Below are 23,620 nucleotides of genomic sequence, written 5' to 3'. Positions count from 1 at the left end.
ACCATGGGATTAGCGATGCCATTAAAGCCTTGCAAGGTTGAATGCAATAGAATTTTCGCAACTAATTAATGATTGAATGTCATAATGGCAATGCAGGGTATTACGCTAGACATTACATAATGTCTATGTTAAGAATCTTGATATCCTCCACTGGCTTGTCCTTGTGTGTCTTGACGTTCTCGATGCGATGAATGACATCCAAACCTTGGACACCGCGACCAAAGATCGTGTGCTTGTTGTCAAGCCATGGCTGTTCTCCAAGTTAGTATTGAGTCCTACCGGTATGGGAGCATCTGAGCTTGGTTGGCTTACCGTTTTTTCTGTCGTAATGAAGAACTGACTCCCGTTAGTATTGGGACCAGCATTCGCCATGCTGACTGTATAAGGTTTGTCGTGCTTCAAGCTGCTAAATTCGTCCTCAAACTCCTTGCCCCATATACTCTCGCCGCCTGTTCCGTCGCCGAGAGGGTCGCCACCTTGAATCATAAACTTCCGTATCACACGGTGGAAGATGGTGTTGTTATAATAGCCACGTTTGGCATGCGTAACAAAGTTCTCCACAGCCTTGGGAGCGGCATCCGGGAAAAGCCTGATGTGAATGTCGCCGTAGGTGGTATGAATAACGGCTGACGTCCCTGTCTCGGCCGCCTTCTTCTGTTCTACCTTCTTTGGCCCTCCCAACACGGTTGGTTTCTCGTTCTGGACGTCTCTGGTCGACTTGGAGATTTCTTCATCATTCGTGAACATGTAGAAGCGTACCTTGCCCACGCCGGTCGCTATCAGCATTGGGTCTCTTGTTTCCGATTCCTGTAGAAGTGGATTGGCAGATGCGGCCATGGCAACTGTTGTCACGCCCTTTTTCTGAGGCTGACCTTGGTAAATGGCCAGAGAAAGGGGCCTGAATCCTTCTTCCTTGCCATATACCTTAGCGACCTGATTGGTGTAGGTATTGAGAACTTTGATACCCAGGTAGGAGCCGTAGAGGATGAAGTGTCCTGATTCGTCAAAGACTACATTGAACTTATTCCGTAGTGCCGGGGACTCAATTTCCCTTTCTTGCGCGATGCGGCGACCGAACTCTACGGCGTCGAGCTTCTGTAGTGCAGTACCAGCCTGCTGCATTTCCTCCACAACCTTGAGAGATTCGTCGTATGTGCGTTGTAGTTTCCCGGAAGCAAAGTCGAAGATGCGGATCTTCCGATCTGGGAAAGAGACAGTGACAAATCGGCTGCCGTCAGGAGACAGTGCGAGGGAAGTTGGTACAGCCTTTGCCTTTTTGAACTCGAACAGATTTGTGGCGCTCTTGAACTTGAAGACCGATTCGGGTTTTCCGTAGGAGCCACTCGGCTGCCAATATTCCACCATGCCGCCGTCATCCGCCGAAACCACGCAGTCAAATCTGTCGTTGAAAGCCATGATTCCTACTGGACTGCGGTGTAATCCACTGATGGTATGGAAAGGCTTTTCTTGCTGACCACGTCCGTCATAAAGATGAATGACGGGCTTTTCCTCCTCGGAAACTGCTAGGATGGGCAAAGGGGCACCCTTTCGGTGCACCCAGCAGACACATGTTGGTACATAGTCGAGTTGAAGAACGGCGAGAAGATCGAAGGCATTGACGTCGAACAGCTTGATGGTCTTGTCGGCACCGGCTGTAGCAAAGCTGCGGCCATCTTGACTCACAGAAACAGACTTGATTTCGCCGAGATGAGCCTTGTATTCCTTGACGAACTCGAGTTCTCCGGTGACCTTCTTCCAGAACTTGACAACGCCGTCTATCGAAGTGGTGATCAAGAAGTCGGTGATGGGTGTCATGGTGAGGAACGTCAATTGTTCCTTGTGCATCAAGGACTTGGAATACCGGGCGGACTTGGGCATGGCCTTTAAGTACAGCTTCTCGTAGGGAAGAACGCGGCGCTTCTTCTTGGGCGCCTCGGCCGAGGGCAGCTGGGGGCCCATATCATCGTCGGAGGAGCTATCTGCATGGCAACGTGCCGTTGTCAGCTCCTGGGATTCAGGATGGTTGCGAGGGGCAATTCGGGTGACAGAAAAAGGTGAACATCACTTACCATCTCCAGAACCGTCCTGTGCAACGCCCTCTGTGAATTCTTCATGCGTGCGCTTGTTCGACTTGACGTCATCTTCTGGTTTATTCGATTCCATCTTGACTTTTGGGCGACAGAGTTCTTGTGGGAAGACTTCGATCAAATACCGGAGCGGTTTGAGTTTGAGGGTGAAGATTAGATGGGACGGGATGCTGTCGCGACATGGACCACACCATACACTATCTGGGCGCAGATCGGCGGTTCCTGCGTGTCCTGCGACGGCTCCCGGCGGGAGGTCTAGAGTGGAGACTCTGATTGAATTCTCCAGGGTAGGTGAGCCAAGTACAATTGAAAACGTCAAAAGCTAGTGAGTGCATGAGACCGGCACGATCGGTCATCGATCGCCTTACCTCGCACGTGAAAGCAGGTTTTCTGCGTTTTCGTTCCCATTCGTTTTTCCGAATCTGAGGCCTGTCTTCTATCTCTTTTCTCGAACAGTTACACTTTGTTTTTCGCTCAAGACGTCCTTCAAACATCGATCGCAAATTACACTCGTTCTTTACACTTCTTCGTTTTACCACCACCCATATTCTGTTCGCCATCGCGCCCGCAACCATGACAATGCATCCCTTGCAGCGTGTCGCTTCTCCATCGCGGGGCCTTTCCGCCCTTATACATATGCTGGGCATGGTGTCTTTCATGGCGAGCTTCAGCTACCTGCACTTGTTTCCGCGGGAACTTCATCTGGGATTCGGAGGAGCTTTCAAGTTCCTAACCATCATTGGCCTGGGTCTAGCACTTGTCACGTTTGCAGTTGCGTTGCTTGCGGATCTAATCTTGAGCCCGAGCCTGTTCAGAATCAAGAATGTCCTCTCGGTCTGTTCTGCGCCCTTGGCCGTGCTCATAAGCACCCTTTACTGGGGCATTTGTGCAATTAATAAGAACCTGGTTGTGCCGCCCGATATGGCCATTCCCGTTCTCCCAGATGTGTACGAAAAACTTACCGTAGCCTATCTGCTGTATGCCTGACTGGTGCAAGTGGTGCTGTGGCTAACAAAACCCCAACAGAGGATTCCATGCCATGCCGGCTATCATGCTGACGCTGGACTTGATGTTCCTGAGCCCCCCTTGGACGGTCAAGGGATATGGTGCTATGACTATCAGTACGACTATAGCATTTTTTTACTGGGGCTGGGTGGAACTCTGCTTTTCTAAGAACGGATGGTAAGAACGACGGACACGAAGCAGAGACCAGGCGGTAAAACCGCACACAATTCCGACACCCTCGAGATTTACCAAAATGTCTAACTGTTTTGTCAGGTATCCGTACCCGATTTTCGATATCCTCAACACCTGGCAACGAGTCTTGCTGTTCACCTTTTCGGCGCTGTTGATGACAGGTAGCACAATGGCTTTGAAGTGGGTTTATGGCAAGATCAACAGCATCGAGAAGTTCAAGAAAGATGCTCTGCGCCCTCTCAAAGACGAGTGATGATCCCGGTATTCAACAGTCTTACCAATGCAAATCTAGAGTTGGCTATTGACCGTTTGCCATCCATCCATCGTCATGTTCCTGACTGTTGTTACAAGTATTGGGTTCTAATTGAACTCCGGTTGCGTTTCGTTTGTCAAGGAAGTCGACATTTTGAGACCTGGGAATGCAATAAGACAGTCAAGATATGAATGTTGATACCCTGCATTCGTTGTGAACAGTCAGCTATGGGTGTGAAGAACAAACATGTACTTACCGGGCTTGCAAGAGCGCGCACCCCGGTGCCCAAGCTCCGAAACCCGGACCGAGTAGGTCCCCCGCCAACTGTCGAAGGCCACCTGCATTTTGGCTTCGTCACCCGAGCTTGCCCGGAGCATACACTACTATGTAGGTACCTCTATGTTCCATCCTACGGTTAACGATATCACAGGCATAGCTGTGTTCCCTTTACTTCGGAGGCTGAGAACGAGCAAGGCCAACCACATGCATGCGAACCGTCGGGTGCTCTTGCATGGAACTTTTTTTGCCGCCCAGAATCCTTCCATATTCCTTCCACAACTGTTCCATGATGACGGACCATCCACTGCATGGGCCCGGCCAATTGTCTCTCTGCAAGAGGATGAAGGATCACCATTTCGTGAGCATGAGCCATTGTAAGAAATATTGTGAACATGGTCTCCAAATATCACTCGCCCTTAAACGAGAGCTCACCGTTCGGGGGTTTGCCGTTGGTTCACAGGAGAGGAAGCGGTTGGATATGGATTGCTCCGTGTCTGACTCTTACATCGTCTTTGCCCTGTTGGAGCTACTACACTACTTCCAGTAGTGTACCAATGCCCATGTCTGTGCTTTGATCCATTGCATACGGATACTCGTGCATCTCTCTTACCATGTACTCACACCTTGATGCCCTCATCCTCCATTTCATCTCGTCAATTTCCTTAAAAAAAAAAAAGAGACTCTGTTGACGTTGCACACAGCTTCCATGACGGAAATACCTCCGGTCTCTTGTGTCGATAGCTTGAACTTTTTTGGTTCCTTGATCGGCCTTTCTCTTGCTTTGACCCCATCACGCAGCCGGCCCACAATGGATAGGGCGTTCCAAGGTACGGCGACCCTTAGCGCTGCCAACAGTCTTGGGTACCGCTACTTGCGCCCCGCCTCACCAGCACCGCACTTGCATTAGGATCCTCTCCAACCACGAGTATCAGATACCTCTTGAGAGGAGTGTGGTGTCATTGCAGGCTCCTGGTTGCCCCTCCTACAAATTTTAAGGTTCCGTACCCAACATGCATTGGACTGGACGGGAGCTGTCAAGTCCCTTTGCCGCCACCACGGCAGCGCCGAGAAAGGAAAATAGGTTCTTCCCCCACAAACCTGGCTTGTTCCGTCCTTTGACTCATAACGAATATTTGACTTAAAATCATTTTTAGTCAGAAGTCGAAGGGCCCTCTTTAGTTCCCGCTCTCATCTACTGTTTTGCACATAGCTTGGTCCACGGCACATAGAAGTCACAAGTCCTCAACATGTCGGTACGTCATGTCCACTTAGATAGAGCCCCACGCCTACCAATGTTGTGTTTAGAGGTTGGATTGACTCACATGTCGAATCTTTAAGCAACATTTCTACATTGAGAACCGCAACGTCGGCAATCAGGCCGAAAGCGAGGATTGGCGCAGTAAGTATCAATCTCTTTGATTCAGATGTGGAATATTTGCAATTCATTACGCCCGGAGCTCCCTGCTTACTGTCAATCTTTAATCTAGTTCGCGGCTACAACCCGCTGACCCCTCCCGACCTGCTCCAACATGAGATCCCCCAGACCGCTGAATCGAAACAAACCGTCATCAATGGCCGCAAGGAGGTGGTTGCCGTTGTCAATGGCACCGACGAGAAGGAGAGGCTACTAGTAGTCATCGGTCCCTGCTCCATCCACGATCCCAAGGCCGCGCTCGAGTACTGCGATTTACTGCTCAAGGAGAAGGAGAAGCACAAGGATGAGCTGTTGATCGTCATGCGATCCTACCTCGAAAAGCCCCGGACGACCGTTGGCTGGAAGGGCCTGATCAACGACCCCGATATCGACAACAGCTTCCAGATCAACAAGGGCTTGCGCCTGAGCAGACAGTTGTTCGTTGACCTCACCTCCAAGGGCATGCCCCTCGCCAGCGAGATGTTGGATACCATCAGCCCGCAATTCCTTGCCGATCTATTGAGTGTCGGCGCTGTCGGTGCTCGCACCACCGAAAGCCAGCTCCACCGCGAGTTGGCCAGTGGCCTCAGTTTCCCCGTAGGCTTCAAGAACGGCACTGACGGTACCCTGGGTGTTGCCATTGATGCTATTGGCGCTGTCAGACATCCCCATCACTTCTTGTCCGTCACCAAGCCCGGTGTCGTTGCCATCGTCGGAACCGTTGGCAACGAGGACTGCTTCGTCATCCTCCGTGGCGGTACCAAGGGCACCAACTACGATGCGAAGAGCATCGCCGAGGCCAAGGCTGCGCTGGAGAAGAGCGGCTTGCGCCAGCGCCTGATGATTGACTGCAGCCACGGCAACTCGAATAAGAACCACAAGAACCAGCCCAAGGTCGCTGCCGAAATTGCGCAACAACTTGAGAACGGCGAGACTGGTATCATGGGCGTCATGATTGAGAGCAACATCAACGAGGGCAAGTCTTTTTTTTTTCTTTTTTTTTTTTTTTTTGGGGGGGGGGGGGGGGGCATATAACTGTCTAGATTTGCAGCTGTTCGCTAACACAACGTACAGGTAACCAGAAGGTGCCCGAGCAAGGCAAGTGCGGCCTCAAGTACGGTGTCAGTATCACTGATGCTTGTATTGGCTGGGAGGATACTGTCGCCACTCTCGACACGCTTGCGCAGGCCGTCAAAAAGAGGAGAGAAGTCCTGAGCAAGAACGCCACTGCCTAAGTCATGCCAATTCCTGGTCTTGTTTGCTTTATGGTTTATGGGTCATTTGACAGGGGTTCACGAACCCTAAGTGAGGGATACCGAATATATACTGGCGCGGGGATGGGAACACAAAAGTTGACATTTCTGCATGTGGTGTGTTTTGATAAAGAGCGTGTATTGATGCATCTTAGGAAATGGCTGTCGAGACAATAGAAGATGGTAAAAGATGGAGCGGGTCTGGATCTCAAAACGAAACGATTACCTTGGTTTCTTTCGATGATAATCTCCAGGATCGTCCATGTTCGACTACAGTTTTGCATTGCCTTTTGTTTGGATGCAATTGTGGTGATGTGTTGGTGTGAAGCGTGATAGCCGTGGTGACCAAATCTGAGCTTCACCTGCGATTACGGAGCCAAGGCATAGGTAGGTATGTATGTGTGGTACATAGCTTCAAACCTGGCTTTCCTTGGCAGCTTTTCCCCGGCTGGGTCCGGTCACGCTGGGTCGCCGTGAAAGCTGAAAGACAGGAGGGGCGGACGGCGGGCGGCGAGAGCTTGGACAATTATGATTTCCATGGGGCGATGCTGGCTGATGCTGATGCTGATCCTGATCCTGATGCCCAGCTCCCAGCTGTGCCCAGTTGGATTGGTTGCTTGTGAAACTTCCACTTGCAGGTCGGGATTGGGCTCGCTGAGGTGTCTATCTTACTGAGCAAGGTAGTTACAAAAAGCGCTGAGGCCCGCGGGCAGAATGAGGTAAATTAGTGCGGAAAATCCATCGGCCGGGGCCGAGGGGAAGTGTAAAAGCTCGAAAGGCTGCACGGTGATTGGCCCAGCCAATCAGATTGCGAGTGTTCCTAAGATTCCCGAAATTCAAGAAACCTACGGTCCTACCTACGACGCTACGTGAAGGGAATCGACCGACCTTGCACCTGGACGGACCTGCTCGACCTCCCGCCCGCCAGACCTGATACTGTCACCGACATTGCCAACCCAATTGGCCTTGTCCCCCGAACCCGCGATACTTTTCTAAAGCTTCGCTCAGCTTGCCCACCATGCTGGCGAGGACCTGCCTGCGCTCGACGCGCACCTTTGCCAGCGCGAAAAATGGCGCCTTCAAATTTGCCAAGGTTCGTCTCGATTGCTTCGACAACTCTTTCGTCCTCGTCTCTCTGCCCCTCCAAACAACAGATCTCGGCCGCATCGCCACTCGAATGGCTGGGCCTGGGCCGGCTTGAGCTACCGTCAACCTACTGCGAGCTCCCTGTCCGGGGCCCAGTTGCCCGACCATCCCCGCCCCGGCCGAGCCATCCTGTCTTGTCTCCTTCACACTCTCGCGCTCCTCGAGGAAAGCTAACGGACGTGCCCGGCAGCGTTCGGCTTCCACCCAGAGCTCCGGCGCCGCTGCCGAGTCTCCCCTCCGCCTGAACATTGCTGCCGCCGCTGCCACCGCCGTCGCCGCCGGCTCGATCGCCTGGTACTACCATCTCTATGGATCCGCTTCCGCCATGACTCCGGCTGAGGAAGGGTGAGTTCCCTACGATCGATCCGACCATCCGCCCCGCTCTAGCCGCTGGACCGAGGTCTGCCTCATGTGTTCTGAGGCATATACGACCGAGCTCGACTATAGGCATGAATCTGGGCATGGAGTGACTCGAAGCTTACCGTTGACGCAGTCTCCATGCTACCAAGTACCCCTGGGTCCACGAACAGTGGCTCAAGACCTTTGATCACCAAGCGTAAGCAACCACCCCTATCCAGCCCATTCGAGGCCGCGCCTCCCCTTCAAAATGACTATCTGGCTCATGACTTTGTTTTTGCCCGACTGCAGTCTTCGCAGAGGTTTCCAGGTGTACCGTGAGGTCTGCGCCTCGTGCCACTCTCTCAGCAGAGTCCCCTACCGCGCTCTTGTCGGCACCATCTTGACCGTCGATGAGGCCAAGGCTCTTGCCGAAGAGAACGAGTACGACACCGAGCCCAACGACCAGGGCGAGATCGAGAAGCGCCCCGGCAAGCTTTCCGACTACCTCCCCGATCCCTACAAGAACGATGAGGCCGCCCGTTTCGCCAACAACGGTGCCCTTCCTCCCGATCTCAGCTTGATTGTCAAGGCCCGCCACGGTGGCTGCGACTACATCTTCTCCCTCCTTACCGGCTATCCCGATGAGCCTCCCGCTGGCGCTTCTGTTGGCGCCGGCCTTAACTTCAACCCCTACTTCCCCGGTACCGGTATCGCCATGGCCCGTGTCCTCTACGACGGCCTCGTCGACTACGAGGATGGCACCCCCGCCTCCACCTCCCAGATGGCCAAGGATGTTGTTGAGTTCCTCAACTGGGCTGCTGAGCCCGAGATGGACGACCGCAAGCGCATGGGTATGAAGGTTCTGGTTGTCACCTCTGTGCTCTTCGCCTTGAGCGTCTATGTTAAGCGTTACAAGTGGGCTTGGCTCAAGTCGAGGAAGATCGTCTACGATCCCCCCAAGGAGTCCACCACCCGCCACTAATTTAGCATTGCCACAATGAAGGGCAAAGTCATGACATGCACACAATAACCGTTGTGAGACGTGCGTGATTTTCCTTGTCTTTTTCTGTGTATGTATCATATACTATTGCTGCCCAAATTTTGCTCCCTCATGTTCCTCTTGCGCATCGGTCAGAAGGAGCAAAACAAAAAGGAATGGGCAGGGGCGGGATCGGTAACCATGGGCAATGCGGAGATGTGCGGGCGTGTGGGTTGAACATGAAGATGGTCGTAGAGTGTATAAATCAAATTTTCTGGTCAAATACAACATAGACGTTATCGCCTGTGTCAGACAGGGTATGATGGTATGGGTATGACGGTCAAGCTGAACTTGCATGTGAGTGGATCAGGATACGGATATTACGACATGGGCATTTGAACGGATGCCAAAGAGTAAAAGTCATTTCCCTGTCGGCTACATCATCATGTACGCCTTTAACTTCGAGAGTAGTTGAGATATAGTATGAGCTTCGAAAGCCTTGACATTTCTCGATTGGCAATCTCTCTTTCACCGAATCACGGTAAATGTCAGCACGAAGTACCACAGAGGATGCCCCTGGCTTGGCATTTGATTTGCCTTCCAAACAAAGTCTTGGTCCCCTCCCCTCCCTTTTCGATTCACTCACTGACAAGCAACAACATCTTGAACCCAAACTCATCGTAGAGTTTTCAATCACATTTTGATTCTACCATTGTCTGACACCACATACGTAAATCCAAAACTCGCCATCCACAGACAACCAGCAAAATGTCATCATCAAAACTATCACCACCCCAATCACAGGCCTGTCGCCTCCCATATAACGATGTCATGTCACCAGCCCTCGCCAATGACATCCTCAATGGCTTCAACGTCGACTTCTCCTCTTCCTCCCAAGACCGAGACTTCCTCGCCTCGCTGCTCACCTCGGGTTTCGCCCCACCGGTTGAAGTCCGCAAACTTTGGGAACCGAGTCTCATGCGTGGAATGGAAGAATGGAAAATGATGATGGACTGTGCCCATTCCTTGAGGGATCAAGCTTATCGGGTTCTGTGGCTGGAGCGAGAACAAGATCATGGTCAAAGTCGCGTGATGGGTGATCCTGAGCTGTGTTTGTTGCCGTTTCTGGGGATGATCATGGCGGGGAGGAAGGAAGGGTGTTTGTCTGACGGGGATACTTGTGCTGAGAGTCGCTTGGGGAAGAGGAGGAAAGGTGGGGGAGGAGAAAAGTCATCGGCGCAAGTGGGAAGAGGTGGAGGCAAGAGGGTGAAGAAGACGACGGGTGTGATGGGGAGAGGTGTCTCGCGTTTTTGGGCGCAAGACGACACGGCGAAAACGAGCAGACAAGGGACGAGGGGTCGGGGGGAGATCGGTGTTTCTGACGCTGTCAGAAAAGCGATGAACGGCCATGAACCGATTAGTGAGGAAGGAAAGATGGCATTGCCGACTCGGATGATGTCGGTTGTCCACCGCTCAGCTGGGCCTAGTCAGGGCGAAGGAGAATCGAAAGCGAAGAAATCTAGGTTGACCGATAAAACGAAGCTCGAACACTCGAAGTTTCCACATGAACCAAGCTACGCCGGCACCTGGAGCCCCCAACGTAGCCTTGCTTCACACTCGTCCCCTAACGAAAACCTCGATGTCGCCCTTGGCGATGTATCGGTAGCAGGCACATCGAGTTTTGACGAATGTGTTTCAGCAGCTAACGTGAGGATCACCGGAAAGCGCACTTACAAATCGCGCTTTTTCAGTGAACCACCGCCCTGGCCGATATCAACAAGCAAAGCCTCTCCTTCCAAGATCGAAACCTCCACATCCAAGAGCAGATCCCCTACCAAGAAGTCCCGAAATCCACACCCACCCGGTATCTCTTGCCTCCCCATTGCTCCCCTCTCAGCCCCGAGATTCGGATTAATTCAAGAAGAAGTAGCAGCCGACCCCTTCCGTCTGCTCATAGCCGTGACATTCCTGATTAAAGTCCGGGGTACAATGGCCATCCCTCTATTCCGCCAACTAATGGATCTTTTCCCTACTCCCGAGGCGCTCGCCAGTGCCGATCCCTCTGAGATCATCAATCTCATTCGCCCACTGGGGCTATCCGTCAACCGTTGCTCTGTCATACAGAAATATGCGCGGATGTTCATCGAGTGTCCACCGTGTAAAGAAAAGAGGTACGGAGTGAGGAATTATCCGAGACCTGGGGATGCGAGGGGTGTCAAGGTGGGAAAGGAATTTACGGGCGAGCCGGACGACTTCCATATCGGAAAAGCGTCACAGGCAGAATTTGACGATGATGATGACAGGATCAACGCCGTCAAATTCGCCAAAGAACATGCCATTGGATGCGCCTGGGAAATCGGCCATCTCACACAGGGTCCATACGCTCTGGACTCGTGGCGGATATTTTGTCGGGATAAGCTACTCGGTCGGGCGGACGACTGGAAGGGGAAGGGTCGTCGTCCGGAGTTTCAGCCGGAATGGATGCGGGTTCTGCCGCAAGATAAGGAGTTGAGAGCGTACTTGCGGTGGATGTGGTACGTGTTTTTGTTTGAATGCATTCTCTTTTGCTTTGATCTTCTTTCCCAGGCAATCATTCGTTGCTGACGAAATTTGGACAAACAGGATGCGTGAAGGATGGGAATGGGATCCTATAACCGGGGATAGAGAGCCCCTCCGTGAGGAGATGCGGAAGGCAGTGGATGAGGGACGGGTTGTCTATGATGGGTGTGGTAGTTGGGTGATCTTTGGATGAAAAGAGATGAGAGGATAGAAAGATGATGTTCCCTGAAACACACTGTTTGTTCTGAGTTGCAGTGGTCGGTAAGCATTGGTGGACACAAAGTCCAAGCACGCCGCGAAATAGGTTCCATTCACTGTTGTACCTTCCTCAGAATCACCTCTTGTCTGACGAGGGCCAGATGATGCGCACTTTTTCCAACACCCGGAAGGCACCTGCCTTGTCAGGGTCTGACTGACGATATTGAAGCGACCCTCTTCCTCGCCTTTGGTTGAGTACAATACTAGGTAGGTATCTACTACTCCCGCATCAAAGATCCACGCTTCAAGAGACACGATACGATTTTCGCGGACCACTACCGTTCCCAGAAACATCCAACGGTAACCCCTCATGGCTCGCATCACACACCTCGCCTCCTCGGCCGTTCGCGGCATTACCACCCTCACGTTGCTTACAGGAGGCTTCTTTTCTGTCTTTGCGCAAAAGCAACCGAATGGAGGTTATGCCATAGATTGCATCTTTACGGGCGCAAGTTTACGAGAGGGTCACTGGCTAGGGTGCAACTGTCTGAACGACGACGTTGCCATTCTCGGCTACAACTATACTTGGTGAGTCTTTTGATGTGTCAAAGTCATCATGGTGCATGTGTGGTGTGTGGTTTTCTAAGATGCTCATCGCTTGTTTAACCATAGGCTGGATCTGAACTTTTGCTTGGGAAACAGAAATGGTACCTTGGAGAGTTATGATACGTAAATCACCATCCAGTGATCTGATTAGGTACGCAGCTTTCCATCCAGACGATGATAACTGACTCGCTCTTGCCCCTTCAGCGGAAACTACACTACAACCTGCCGTGACTGCAGAATTCTCAACAACTACCGTACGATCTTCCTGAACTGTCTATGCCCGGACATGGCGCATGTACTACACAACACCACGCTTGATCTGAGTAAGTTCAGTCCTTGCGGTAACGTATATCTGCTTGAAGTGTTTGTCTAGCTTCTAACCATATCACATTAGACACTACCCTGTACAATGTGAATGGATGTGCGGGTTGCTATAACCACATGGGAAACAAGTCATGGGATGGTCCCCCCCCTTCATCTTCAAACCACACTCTGTCGTCAATCTCATTCTTTTGACTACATGAAAACCTGGAAGAGTCCGTCCCATTGAAAGCGCGGCTCGTACTTCCCAAGGCTGTCGCTTAAATAATGCATCTTCAAAATCGATCGTCATGCCCAGTGTGATCTTCGCAGGCGTGTTCCTCACCACGCCACATACATGATATGTTTGAATCCACTGCTTCCTCTGTCCTATTATTCCATCTGCAGTCCAGACTTTACCTTTCTAATCCATCATGATTCGTACATCGAATTATTCAAGTGTCTCTCAGGCATGTCCAACTCGTTAGCTCCACCAGCAAAGGGCACTGGATCATCTCGAGGTTCTTTGTAACACAAAGGCACCCTATTGTGGCTTGACAGACCAAAGCTCCCGAGACCAACCATGCTCCCTGATCTTCTTCGTCTCCTTAGAGATGGCCTTCTTTTCGCTCGCGAAGATAGCGAGCGCTTTACTACCAGAGGCAAATGCTTCCACAAGCTCCTTTATCCTGCCAGATTTGACGAATTCCTGAGATACGGCTGAGGCTTTCTCAGCGACAACTGCAGCCAGCTCCATGCACTCGAGCAAGTAGTCGCGCGAGAGGGTAGCGCCGGCAAAATGTAGAGAGCTAACGAGGGCCAGAACGGTTTCTGGGATGTAGGCCTCACGAAGAGCTTGGAAGTCGGGGTCGGCTAATACGAACACATGTTAGACGAAATTCCACCCAAGGATGGGAAATACGCGAGTGAACTTACGCCGAATGGTTTCCAGCAACCACCCCTTAAGGACTGGTTGCATGTATGCTTTGGCCGCGCGGACTTCCTTGTTCGTATGCTGCCACAGTTCGCGGGAATTGGTGCTGTCCCTAATGCGATTCAGTTAGTCGTGAACGTCGACTCGTTGTGTCTGGAATTACTCACTCCCTGGCGAGACCTGCCAAAGAGGACAAAGTCTCCATCGAGTCCAAAGCCTTGACAAGGCACTCGAGCTCCCACATGTTTCGTACTTGCGTGATCACTGCCTCCTTGTCACCGGCGTACAACGCAAGCAACTCCTCTGGAAGCTCACTCGCGGCGAAGTCGGCAAACCATTCAACACTACCATCGTCCCCCTTTCCCCCGACCCGGGGATGATCTCCCGGCCTGGCACCCTCTGAGAAAGAGCACGGGCGGCGCGCAAGCGTGTGCGTTCTTGAGAAAGTTAGCAGGCTGCTGCAAGACAGAGAATAGCAATATTGTAAGAATACTCACTTAAGAAATACTTGTAGGCCCTGACGACATATGTGCATGTTTCCACGAACAAATCATCGATCAGCATGAGCCATTCCAGAGAGCAGATGATATGTCCCTCTTCTTGATCGAATTCTTCTGCCTCGTCGTCACCAAAGAAATCTGGCTTCACTATGCGGCCGTACTTTAGTGTCGCCGGGCCGTCCTCCAGGACCTTGAACTTCCCCTTTGCCTCACAGGGCTGTAGAAGGTCGTGAACATCGCTGAGGAAAATCTGGGGTTGCCTCTTGACAAACTCCGAGACACTGATGCCTAGTCTATTCATAATGGAAATCTGCACCCTCCGTGCACCGTTGTCGAGAATGTGGATAAGATTTCGGCTGAGCGCCTCGTATACGCGCTGCCCATGTAGCTTGGAGCAATAAAGTGGTATCATCTCCTCCAGATTGGCGAGGCGGAGGAAGCTGATATAGGCTGCGATAATGTTCTCCATGGCCTCTTGATGGGCATCGGAAATGGTACGGGTCTCGCTGAGCCTGTTGAGAGTAGTGAAGATGATGAGAACGTGACTGAGCACACGAAGGCTGTTGTGGTCCGACAGATTGAAGTATTTAGGGTGAGTAAGGTCATCTGGGACTTGCAGGTCAACTGGAGGTATCAAGTTGGACTTCGATCGTTGATTTGCGTGCTTCGCCAGGACGAGTCCCTGATTAGTCAAATAACGGCCAAGTTCATGCGCAATAATGGCACCCTGTAGTGCCTTGGATGGCCTTGTAGCTTCGTTGCTCGTCCTCAAATCTGTCTCGAGTAAGGTGACGAGCCTCTTGCCGACCGAATGCGGATCCCCGTGATGCAAAACAGCGTTGAAAGCAGGGAACTGTTGGGCGATCCTAGCGGCCTCATCTCCGCCGTGCTTGACCAGATACGAGTCGAACCGTGTTCGAAGTAGAGCGTTGTAGTGAGCAAATAGCAGGTCATCCCACGTCTCGCACACCTTCTCTACACTCGCGATATCACCGGCCAGCAGGCCATAGACCGCCCGGTCGTAGTCACTAGTTCCGCCATCCCGAGCGGTAGAGAAGCACATTCGCCTCCATAGAACGAGCGAACGCGGGTCAAAGTCCGGCTGGTCCTCGTCTTCTGGGTTCGCAAGCGGTAGGGGCGTAAGAGACGCAGCTCTCCATAGCTCCGTCCTCATAGAGCACCATTCTCGAATCTCAGCCATTGAAAAGCCACGACGTAGCATCTCAAAGCAGCCCAACCAAATGGCGCGCTCGAAAAAGTCGTCCTGGGTTTCCAATTTGCGAGCTTGCCGTGTGATGGCATCGGGATCGAGCTGGGTGACAAGCGTGTTGGAGCTGAGATGTGATTCGGCAAAGCCAGATGCCCTTGGGTCAAGCGATCCTTGGTACCCGTTCACGCTCTTCTGCAGCTTGATCTTGGTGCGAGTATGAAGCCAGCCATGGGCAAGAATGTCACCCCTCTCTGCGCTCTCCTGAAGGTGGCTCACAACGTCGTCTACTGGCGGTCCCTGGCTTGCACTGCTCTGAAGCCACTCTAGCACGACCTTCTGTTCCCTTGCCAAAGAGTCAGACAGCATGAAATCGTTCCACCATTGGTTCCGTGACTGTAAGGATGGTTTTGTGTGTTGTTTCAACTGAGATGTTTCGTCCTGGCCATATTCCAGGGGCAGCATGCGCCGAAGAAGATCCCAAGTTTGCGCCTCCTCTTCTGCCTTCCGATATTCTTCGTCAAAGTTTACGGCGAGGTCATCAATTTCATTATCGTCGATGTCCATCTCATTTTCGCGAAGGGTGAATTTGCGTGGCTGACGCTCGCGGAGTCGATCCGCCCTTTTCCTCGAGTATGCATGGTAAGAGTCGATAAGCTGGAAGACCTGGGCGCGCTTCTCTTCTGTGGTTCCTCTGAGGTCGGTGAGGTGGCGGTCTAGCTCTCCCGAGAAAAACTCGACTTCATCGCCGGCTCGGATGACGGTTTGCCGGTATGATGACGGCTGTTGGGCCATGGGGGGAGGTATAAGTCCTGGATGCGCATGTAGTGTTAGCAGCTAGCTGTTCTTAGGGCATTCGAAGCTCCACGATAATCGAACCTAGATCTGGGCTTTCGCTTTTCGAGGCAAATGAAAAGCTCGCGTCTGAGGTAACAGAAGGGTCCTGCAGCAACTGCGTATCAGAAGAAATGAACACTGCCGTGCGGCGTCGGCGTATCGAAGGATTGATGTTGCTCACAACTGTGGGTGCCATGTTCGCCCTTGATCGTTTCCGTATACGCGAGGTTCAAATGGGGGTAGATCGATTGGCGTGATGTTGTGATGACTGTTTGGTAGGCGCGTCGCGGGTTCTTGGTAGGGGACGGCGGACGCTTCTGTCTTTCAATCGCATTCCATGCTGTGCTTTGTCCACTTGTTCGTTGAAAGCTCCTTCCAGAAAGACAGACCGGTTGCTGGGCAAGATGGAGTCCCACTCTCGGGGACTGAGATCGAGATCAATGTTGGGGTTGTGTCTGCAAGGCGTAATGGGAGCACAAGTAGCGAAAAGGTCCAAGTGTAGTTCTACACACGCCCAAGTATGGAAAGGTAATTCATGTTGTAATAATTCACGTTGACGAATTTCCAATCACACGTCGAAGCTCCAGCTGCCGCTAGCAACTCGCTTGCCGTCCGCACGACGCGTTCTATGCGGCTCAAAAAGCCGGACTGGGATCTGCGGCCGGCAGAATATGGGTCCCTGGGCGAAGACCTATGAACCCCACCCAAATTTCAAGCCCCTCCACCTGTGTGAGAAATTGATACAAAAAGCGACGGACCCCAAAAACTTCTTTGGTATTTTCTTCTTCTTTTTTTTTTTTTCCTTACAATGTCCACGGCATTCCTATTAGAGTCTCGGAACAAGACCATCATTTCTTGTTCAGGCCCATGAGGTCTCTCGCGTGCTCAAGGATCGCCCAGAGGAATACCGCACTTTCCGTTTAAGTTACCTAACACCTTCACGGGCGTTTAGGTGGACATATCTGGACAAGTGATACATTTCGACTCCTCTTGTTTTCCTTCATGTAGCCTTCTTTCTCTGTTCCATCTTGAGCCGTAGCAGGCTCGCTTTGGGGCAGCTAACTGTTGACGCGCTTTCGCCGTTCTTTTCGTAAAACGCGTTGCAACACTCGTAGAGTGCGTCTATCTGTTTCTGGCATTTGCTCTCATCAAATCCGTTTCTGGTTAGGCAATCTGCGGCGTGAAGTGAGGTCAGCAAACTGCGAGTTCTGAACGACACAGGAGTCAAGCTGGTCATCCTCACTTTGTATCGCGCACTGCAGGCACAAAAGAACCGCATGTCAGCACACCACGCGTGCAAGCCGTAACAAAAGAACAAGGGAAACATGGAACAAACCGCGCGTGGATGGCATGGCGGATTGGCTGCGAGGTCGTCTTGCAATGTCTAACAAAGCAACATGAACGGTCAGCAGTGCCTCAGGGGAGAGCCGAGACATTCTGTAAGGGGAGACCTGAAGCTGGTACTGCGCCTAAACCCACCATGGTATCGAAATTTGAACTCGAGAACTCCGTCTGGTTGGAAGCTGGATCGTGAAGAAGTCAAGAACTGGTAGTTACCCTTCTTTGCTCAGGTGTTTATAAAATGGAAGGTAAAAGCCAGAGCTTCGAGTGGGACTCTGGGTACGCTCGAGGATCTCCCTCCTGCAAGTTTGGAATCCCCACAACCTAAACAATCCCGGTGCTTCGGTACCCCATTCTCCAGTCCAGTTGCCGCGCCTATCAGTAACCAAAGGAAACGGAGGGATGATGTCAGGAACTCTCCGGATCGAAAACACTTCAAGTTATCGGTGACCACCAATGCGTCAATCTATCTGTACTATTTATTCTTCTACCAGCTTCACTACAACCTAACGCTGGAACAGGCAGTTAACCGCGGACTAGGACTACAAGGAACTGTTCCTTATGGGGCTTGTGCGACGCAAGGTCGGGTGGTCTGCAAAGATGAGCGAAAGATTGGTATTCGAATGGTTGACCTAGAAGTAGTGCCAAGTGGTGGACAGTGAAATACTTGGGCACCTAGTTATGTGGGCTTGCAATTCGGTGTATGAACACCTTCACGAATTGGCCTTCCTCGGCCCTTTCGTCTTATGTTCACCTTTTGGATCAGGCACGGGTATTACACGCATGTGCCGCATTTCAGTAGAGCCTTAAGGAGCGCAACTTACCACAAAACTTGGCCAGGTCGAGAGGAGGCATCAAGGTTTCGTACAAATATTGGTGTTTCAAGGCTGGCCCCACCTGAACTTTGCGTCCAGCGCTGCAGTCTTACAAACCGCCGCCCTCCAGCGAGCCGTCGTTTACTGCATTCGCCGCAACCACGCTTCCACCTCAAAAGCACGACTTGACCCGGTGCACCTCGCCTTCCACTTCTCTATATTCTCACGGACCTACTTGACTCGACGCTTCCCAAGACCAGAAGTCTGCCACAGCATCTTTCAATACGCCTATCTACTGCAGTAAGACAATCCGCTTCTCTCCTCGAATTTTGCTGTCCCTCCACCGATTTCTGGTCCATCTCGTTGTGCGACAACACAGGCAGGACGAGACTCTCCGGCGCGTTGACACGCGCGCAATCTCTGACTTCCATCGCAGCCTGGAGATCTAGCATTTCCGAACATTGACACCTCAAACTCGGCCCTTCCAGTTTTCATTGACGAAGTTTCTCTGCGACTAGACTTCTGCCTAGCATCTCCAACTCCCAAGTCATCAACATGGCGGACAACGCTGAGAACGGAAGTGGAAACGCTGGCTCCGATGCCGCCGCCCCCGCCGTCGAGCACCTTAACATCAAGGTGACGGACAACAACAACGAGGTCTTTTTCAAGATCAAGCGCAGCACCAAGCTCGAGAAGCTCATGACGGCGTTCTGCGAGCGCCAGGGCAAGACGCTGGCTTCGGTTAGGTTCCTCTTCGAGGGTCAGCGCGTACAGCCCACGGACACCCCGGACACTGTAAGTAAAATATGGCATGCACCTAACACCTGTGGTGATGTTGCTGCTAGCCCGGGAACACCATGGTAGACGAAGCACCCAAGCACGCCAGAAATATGTTTGCTAACCAGGTCTATTGCTACCATAACATAGCTCGAGATGCAGGACGGTGATTGCCTGGAAGTCCACCAAGAGCAGGTCGGCGGCTGGTAGATAAAAGGCGATCCTATACTACAACTACAAGGAGATGGGAGAAAAGAAAGGGAAAAAAAAAAAAAAAATTTTAAAAAAAATACAAAGAGACAAAATTAAACCGGCTATATGCATAGTAGCAAGCGGAACGACAACCGGCGACTTGATCACCAGAAAATAGCTTGCGAGTGGTATCCGATTCTATAACAGGACAGGGACTGGGTGGGAGTTTCGGAATGTGACAGCAGGATTGGACACGGGGTTACGGAGAACATCACAGCTTTTGCCATTGTCACTGGACGCACGCACTTTTTCTACTTTTGTTCCTATTCGCCGCATAGGTGATGCCTAGGAGAACCGGAGTTCGGAGGGTGCTATCATTGGGGTCATAGGGCGGAGGGGTATCAAGGAACATCGATTTGATTCTATTTATACCATACTTTGACAGGACGCCAACTGGCTTTGCCGGCATCTTCTGTTTGAAGCGTAAACACGGCATCTTTCCAAAAGGCATTCTGCCTCTTTTCTTCCCCCCTTTTCCACTCCCAGATGTTGTAACAATACTGCGAATGCTCATTTATGATGCCATGCACATTCTCGAGCGCTGTCGAGTGTTTATTATCCTAGAAATTCAAGGACTCACATTGTTGTATCTGTTCCCGCTCAGCCAGTGAACCCATTGCAGTGACATTCGTAGACAGACCCTTTACTCTCCTCTACCATCATCTCCAATCTGCCCAGCTTCAATCGTCGTTCCCGAGCGCTGTGGGATATCGTCAACTCCTTGCTTATCTTCAAGGCTGATTTAACCATGACGTCCATAATGCCTATCAGGTAGGCTACGCTGACAAGTCCAAAGCAACCCCGAATAACCACACTATGACATCCTAGTTTCGTGTGTTGATGTGTTATTATTATGGTATTGTTTGTATCTCGATACTCGTACATATGAACCCCTAAACACTATTGAGTAAAAGAAAATGTAGAGCAACATCCTGATTCCAATGCTATGCAGAGAAAAAAGAAAAAGAAAAAAAAAGAAACACCCTTACAATGCTTTGACCTTTGCCCCTATATCCCTATACTCTGTCCTGGACTCTTCTTTGTGTCCGTCATTGGGAAAAGTGGAAGAACCCATCCACTTCCGTATGCCTATGCTTTTAACTCCCTCTCCATGCATCCAGTACAAAGAACAACCATCTCACCCGGCACCGTGCCGGCCCTCCCTTCCCTAGGGAATATCTGTCCATCATCGAACCCGCCGCCGCAGTCGGCACAGCGGAAACACTCATCGTGCCACTCGCCGCCAAGCGCCCTAATGTACTGTCCGATGACGGCCTTCCGGCACTTGCGACATTTGGGCGCCCTGCGCTCGGTGCGCTTTGTCTGGCACGACACGCACCACGCATAACCGTCCTTTTCGATATGCGTCATGCCGCGCTCAAATGGGTCCCCGCACTCGGCGCAGAAGAAGTGGCCAAAGTGCCAGTGGTGGCCCAGCGCCACCACGTGCTCGCCCATAATGGGCGTCGTGCAGTGCTTGCACCGCGGCGCGAACAGTTCGTGCCAGTCCAAGTGGCAGTAGAACCGGAGACGCGCGTCACCGTCCTCGGCCATGGTCTGGCCCGGCGTTTCGGGGAGATGTTCGCCTGCGGTCCGCCGGGCGATGCGCTCGAGCCGCGCCGCCCGGTGCTCATCCGGTTCTGGAGAGATCTCGAGCGCCTCGAGCGACGTGCCGCATGAGTAGCATGTGAAGCACTGCGGATGGAAGCGCTCCGTCATCCCGGCCAGCGAGACGAAGCGGCCTTCAATGAAGTCGCCGCACTCGTGGCAGCGAGCCGTGGCGCGGCTGCCTGCTGGTTTGGGCGCCGGCGACCAGTGGCTGCGTGGCCGAGCTGGCATATGTCGACCTACGGCTCCCGGGGTGGGGAGCGGGCGTCGAGAGCTGCTGCTGTTGGAGGTGCTGGATTTATCGTCTGGCGTCACGATTACTGGAATGCTAGGTCCATCATCGTGAGATCCGCCTGGGAGGACAATCTGAGGGATGTTAGATCGTGATGATGAAGCTGACTCCGAGACAGCGATGGAGGGAACAGATATTGAGGGGATAGAAGATGAAGGTGGCGGTGCATTTATTTGAATACCGGGTGGGGTTGGGACTGGGAGTGGGCGTCTTGTTGGCGACGAAGACGACGGTGGGGTTGAAAAACCATTCGAAACAGGGATAACAGGGACGTTCGGCGTCGAGCCCGGCTGCTGTCGTGGTCGCTGGGGTTGCTGTGGGAGTGCTCGCTGCTGCTGTTGTTGTTGGTGGTGTTGCGATTGCTGCGGCTCTTCTTGGGGTTGCTGCGACTGCTGGCTGCGGAAACGTCCAGGGACGAGCGGCGTCGAGCGGTCGTCACTCTTGCCGAATCTCGACGGTCCTTCTGGCGTGTCATCAGCAGCCTCATCAGGAGCTTTCCATTGTCTGTCAAAGCTTACGATGGGTCGACCGGGATTGTCACTGACGGCAGACGGCGTAGGTAGCTTGACGCTGCGGTCTTTCAGCTTCATGCTTGTGGCTTGCCGTATCTCATCGCTGCGGATTTCCATGCCGTGCTTTCGAGGAACCTCTTCCTGCACCGGTTTCTTTCTTTCCCAAGGCAAAGCGGGGCGTACGTTGGTGGTGTACTGAGGGTTGCGGGATTGGGTGACGGGATTACGGTGAATCTCATACTTTTCGTACCTAGATCCGTCTTTGGGAGGGGACGAGGCAACGCCATCCGCTGCCGGGGACGTTTCAGGGGCAAACTGTACGCGATTCAGGGGGTTCTTGGGTTTCGCTCCCAGTTGCTCAGGAGTTCTGATTTGTGCAAAGTTATCCAGGCTAGAAGAAGATGACCGCGCTTCTGATTCCTCCGAAATCTTGTCACCTGGGAACGGCTTCTGGGGCTCACCAAATATGTCCTTCTTCGAACCACTCCGTAGGTAACCGCTACTACCTGAAAAGGTGCTGTACGACTTGGAGTTACCCGATTCTGGGGAGCCATCTCGCACACGCTCACGGCTCGCCCTAGGTGTCTCCGGCAGCCTGAAAGACAGCGGGCGAGCTGAAGCTGGCGATACTGGGCTTCGACTTGACCCTTGTCCTTCTTCGCCATCCGTCGAGCTTCCCGACATTGAGTACGTGCTCGTATCTCTGGCTAGACCAGTGGGGGCCACATCGCTGCCGTATTTGACGCTGGCTGTGCGGGCATGGGCGTAGCTGTCTTTGCGCAAGTGAGGCTTATACCGATATGGGGTGCCTGGCTCGGGCGGTCTCTCTTTCCCGGGGTTTTCGTGTTGCCATACTAACTCAGCTGCCTCGGCCAGCGCGGCTTCGTAGAGACGCCTTTCCTCCTCGGTTTGCTCCGGAGCCTCATCGTTCCCAGAGCCGGGGCCGACATCCGGCCTAATCAGCGGGCCACCACTGGCGTTCTTGCTGTGTCCCTTTAGATCCATGTCCTCCATAGCCTTGCGCAAAGAAACAGCCTCCTCCTTTTCCATCCATCTCTGACCGCGTTCGATATAGGTAGCAGAAGGTACCACCTCTGATGGTTTCAAGAGCCGGGCTGGACGGTCTGGGTAGTAATCTCTACCTCGGGTCACGTTTGAGTACTTGGAGCCAACGCTGGCGGTCACGGAGCTGCGGCCAGGGGACAGCTCGGTTGGGCTGGATGCATTGTTCGCTTCTGAAGTGCCATTTTGGATGGGAGAGGAGGCGGTCTCGGAGAGGCGAGGGGCTTGTGTGAAAGATGACCGGCTGCTAGGCGAGGGACTGGCAGCAGTAGTACAAGAAGTATCGCGTTTCGAAGCGGGCAGTGGACGTGCACCACCAGGCCTGTTAAGTCGACTGGCGCGTAGATCTTTAAGATATGCGGCTGGATGGTGTTTGTGTTAGTGCGAGACAGGCCATCAAACACGTCCACACCCCCACCTAGCACCTAGGAGATAGTCGGGAAGGACGGCGTACCAAATTGCTCGCTGCTCATATAAGAAGGCGACGGCGGAGTGGCCTTTTTGGGCGAAGCACGCTCGCTCGAGTTACTCCGGGCAAACATGGCGGGCGAGAGGTGACCCCCTTCACAAAGGTGTTTTGCAGCCCTATCTCTTCTTATTTATTGGAATGGCGGGATGTTGATCGTCAATGATGGTTAAGAGTGGAGAAATAGAGACGGTGAAGGAAAGGGTTGGTGGTCGACGGCTGTCAGAAGCGGAGTGAGCCTTGGGAAGTCCCTGGCTGGGAAGGTGGAGCGCCGGACAAGTCGGTTAAAAAGGAGTCAAGGACTCTACACAGTAGGCGGAATTGATCTCTGCTGCTATAGGTTGTATGTAAAAGTACCGAAATCACGTTTATTAAAGACGACGCCTGCTGTGTCTGTTGTGATGTAT

The 23,620-nt window shown here is 52.5% G+C and overlaps 10 protein-coding genes across 10 annotated transcripts; 6 read left to right on the top strand and 4 right to left on the bottom strand.

The window, feature by feature from the left end:
• Window positions 1-22: 22 nt before the first annotated feature.
• On the bottom strand, window positions 23-2,441 carry B0T23DRAFT_372271 (uncharacterized protein). Its single transcript, XM_062836721.1, has 3 exons — window positions 2,070-2,441; window positions 313-1,979; window positions 23-250 (listed from the first exon to the last, which is right to left on the bottom strand). Exons 1-3 carry the CDS (start codon window positions 2,161-2,163, stop codon window positions 113-115), a joined length of 1,899 nt encoding a protein of 632 aa, XP_062694889.1. The 5' UTR covers window positions 2,164-2,441; the 3' UTR covers window positions 23-112.
• Window positions 2,398-3,790, top strand: B0T23DRAFT_60270 (FAR-17a/AIG1-like protein). The gene is made up of 3 exons (XM_062841522.1): window positions 2,398-3,034; window positions 3,114-3,269; window positions 3,366-3,790. The coding sequence occupies exons 1-3, from the start codon at window positions 2,661-2,663 to the stop codon at window positions 3,535-3,537; spliced, it is 702 nt and encodes a 233-aa protein (XP_062694888.1). The 5' UTR covers window positions 2,398-2,660; the 3' UTR covers window positions 3,538-3,790.
• Window positions 3,791-5,063: 1,273 nt separating this feature from the next.
• On the top strand, window positions 5,064-6,465 carry B0T23DRAFT_425827 (DAHP synthase; the record flags this gene model as incomplete). The annotated part of the gene is made up of 4 exons (XM_062839936.1): window positions 5,064-5,069; window positions 5,155-5,215; window positions 5,304-6,167; window positions 6,305-6,465. The coding sequence occupies 4 exons, from the start codon at window positions 5,064-5,066 to the stop codon at window positions 6,463-6,465; spliced, it is 1,092 nt and encodes a 363-aa protein (XP_062694887.1).
• Window positions 6,466-7,313: 848 nt separating this feature from the next.
• B0T23DRAFT_372264 (cytochrome c1, mitochondrial precursor) lies at window positions 7,314-9,450 on the top strand. The gene is made up of 4 exons (XM_062836720.1): window positions 7,314-7,576; window positions 7,820-7,974; window positions 8,123-8,185; window positions 8,278-9,450. Exons 1-4 carry the CDS (start codon window positions 7,502-7,504, stop codon window positions 8,948-8,950), a joined length of 966 nt encoding a protein of 321 aa, XP_062694886.1. The 5' UTR covers window positions 7,314-7,501; the 3' UTR covers window positions 8,951-9,450.
• A 265-nt stretch (window positions 9,451-9,715) lies between these two features.
• B0T23DRAFT_310009 (DNA glycosylase) lies at window positions 9,716-11,922 on the top strand (the record flags this gene model as incomplete). Its single annotated transcript, XM_062834557.1, has 3 exons — window positions 9,716-11,481; window positions 11,570-11,676; window positions 11,756-11,922. 3 exons carry the CDS (start codon window positions 9,716-9,718, stop codon window positions 11,920-11,922), a joined length of 2,040 nt encoding a protein of 679 aa, XP_062694885.1.
• Window positions 11,923-11,946: 24 nt separating this feature from the next.
• B0T23DRAFT_59871 (uncharacterized protein) lies at window positions 11,947-12,990 on the top strand. The gene is made up of 4 exons (XM_062841520.1): window positions 11,947-12,292; window positions 12,377-12,433; window positions 12,515-12,633; window positions 12,705-12,990. Exons 1-4 carry the CDS (start codon window positions 12,075-12,077, stop codon window positions 12,824-12,826), a joined length of 516 nt encoding a protein of 171 aa, XP_062694884.1. The 5' UTR covers window positions 11,947-12,074; the 3' UTR covers window positions 12,827-12,990.
• A 164-nt stretch (window positions 12,991-13,154) lies between these two features.
• On the bottom strand, window positions 13,155-16,284 carry B0T23DRAFT_392962 (nuclear pore protein 84/107; the record flags this gene model as incomplete). The annotated part of the gene is made up of 5 exons (XM_062838041.1): window positions 13,155-13,483; window positions 13,547-13,656; window positions 13,712-13,981; window positions 14,053-16,063; window positions 16,131-16,284. 5 exons carry the CDS (start codon window positions 16,282-16,284, stop codon window positions 13,155-13,157), a joined length of 2,874 nt encoding a protein of 957 aa, XP_062694883.1.
• A 368-nt stretch (window positions 16,285-16,652) lies between these two features.
• On the bottom strand, window positions 16,653-17,728 carry B0T23DRAFT_372257 (DUF1903-domain-containing protein). Its single transcript, XM_062836719.1, has 4 exons — window positions 17,568-17,728; window positions 17,425-17,472; window positions 17,332-17,344; window positions 16,653-17,261 (listed from the first exon to the last, which is right to left on the bottom strand). The coding sequence occupies exons 1-4, from the start codon at window positions 17,568-17,570 to the stop codon at window positions 17,089-17,091; spliced, it is 237 nt and encodes a 78-aa protein (XP_062694882.1). The 5' UTR covers window positions 17,571-17,728; the 3' UTR covers window positions 16,653-17,088.
• Window positions 17,729-18,799: 1,071 nt separating this feature from the next.
• On the top strand, window positions 18,800-19,231 carry B0T23DRAFT_310180 (ubiquitin-related domain-containing protein; the record flags this gene model as incomplete). The annotated part of the gene is made up of 2 exons (XM_062834569.1): window positions 18,800-19,039; window positions 19,172-19,231. 2 exons carry the CDS (start codon window positions 18,800-18,802, stop codon window positions 19,229-19,231), a joined length of 300 nt encoding a protein of 99 aa, XP_062694881.1.
• Window positions 19,232-20,260: 1,029 nt separating this feature from the next.
• Window positions 20,261-23,451, bottom strand: B0T23DRAFT_59788 (uncharacterized protein). Its single transcript, XM_062841519.1, has 2 exons — window positions 23,202-23,451; window positions 20,261-23,109 (listed from the first exon to the last, which is right to left on the bottom strand). Exons 1-2 carry the CDS (start codon window positions 23,287-23,289, stop codon window positions 20,363-20,365), a joined length of 2,835 nt encoding a protein of 944 aa, XP_062694880.1. The 5' UTR covers window positions 23,290-23,451; the 3' UTR covers window positions 20,261-20,362.
• Between the last annotated feature and the right edge of the window lie 169 nt (window positions 23,452-23,620).

The sequence above is a fragment of the Neurospora hispaniola genome (assembly GCF_033458365.1).
Source record: "Neurospora hispaniola strain FGSC 10403 chromosome Unknown B0T23scaffold_2, whole genome shotgun sequence".
Lineage (NCBI taxonomy): Eukaryota > Fungi > Ascomycota > Sordariomycetes > Sordariales > Sordariaceae > Neurospora > Neurospora hispaniola.
The sequence above is the reverse complement of the archived record's forward strand: the minus strand, read 5'-3'. Positions and strand labels throughout refer to the sequence as shown.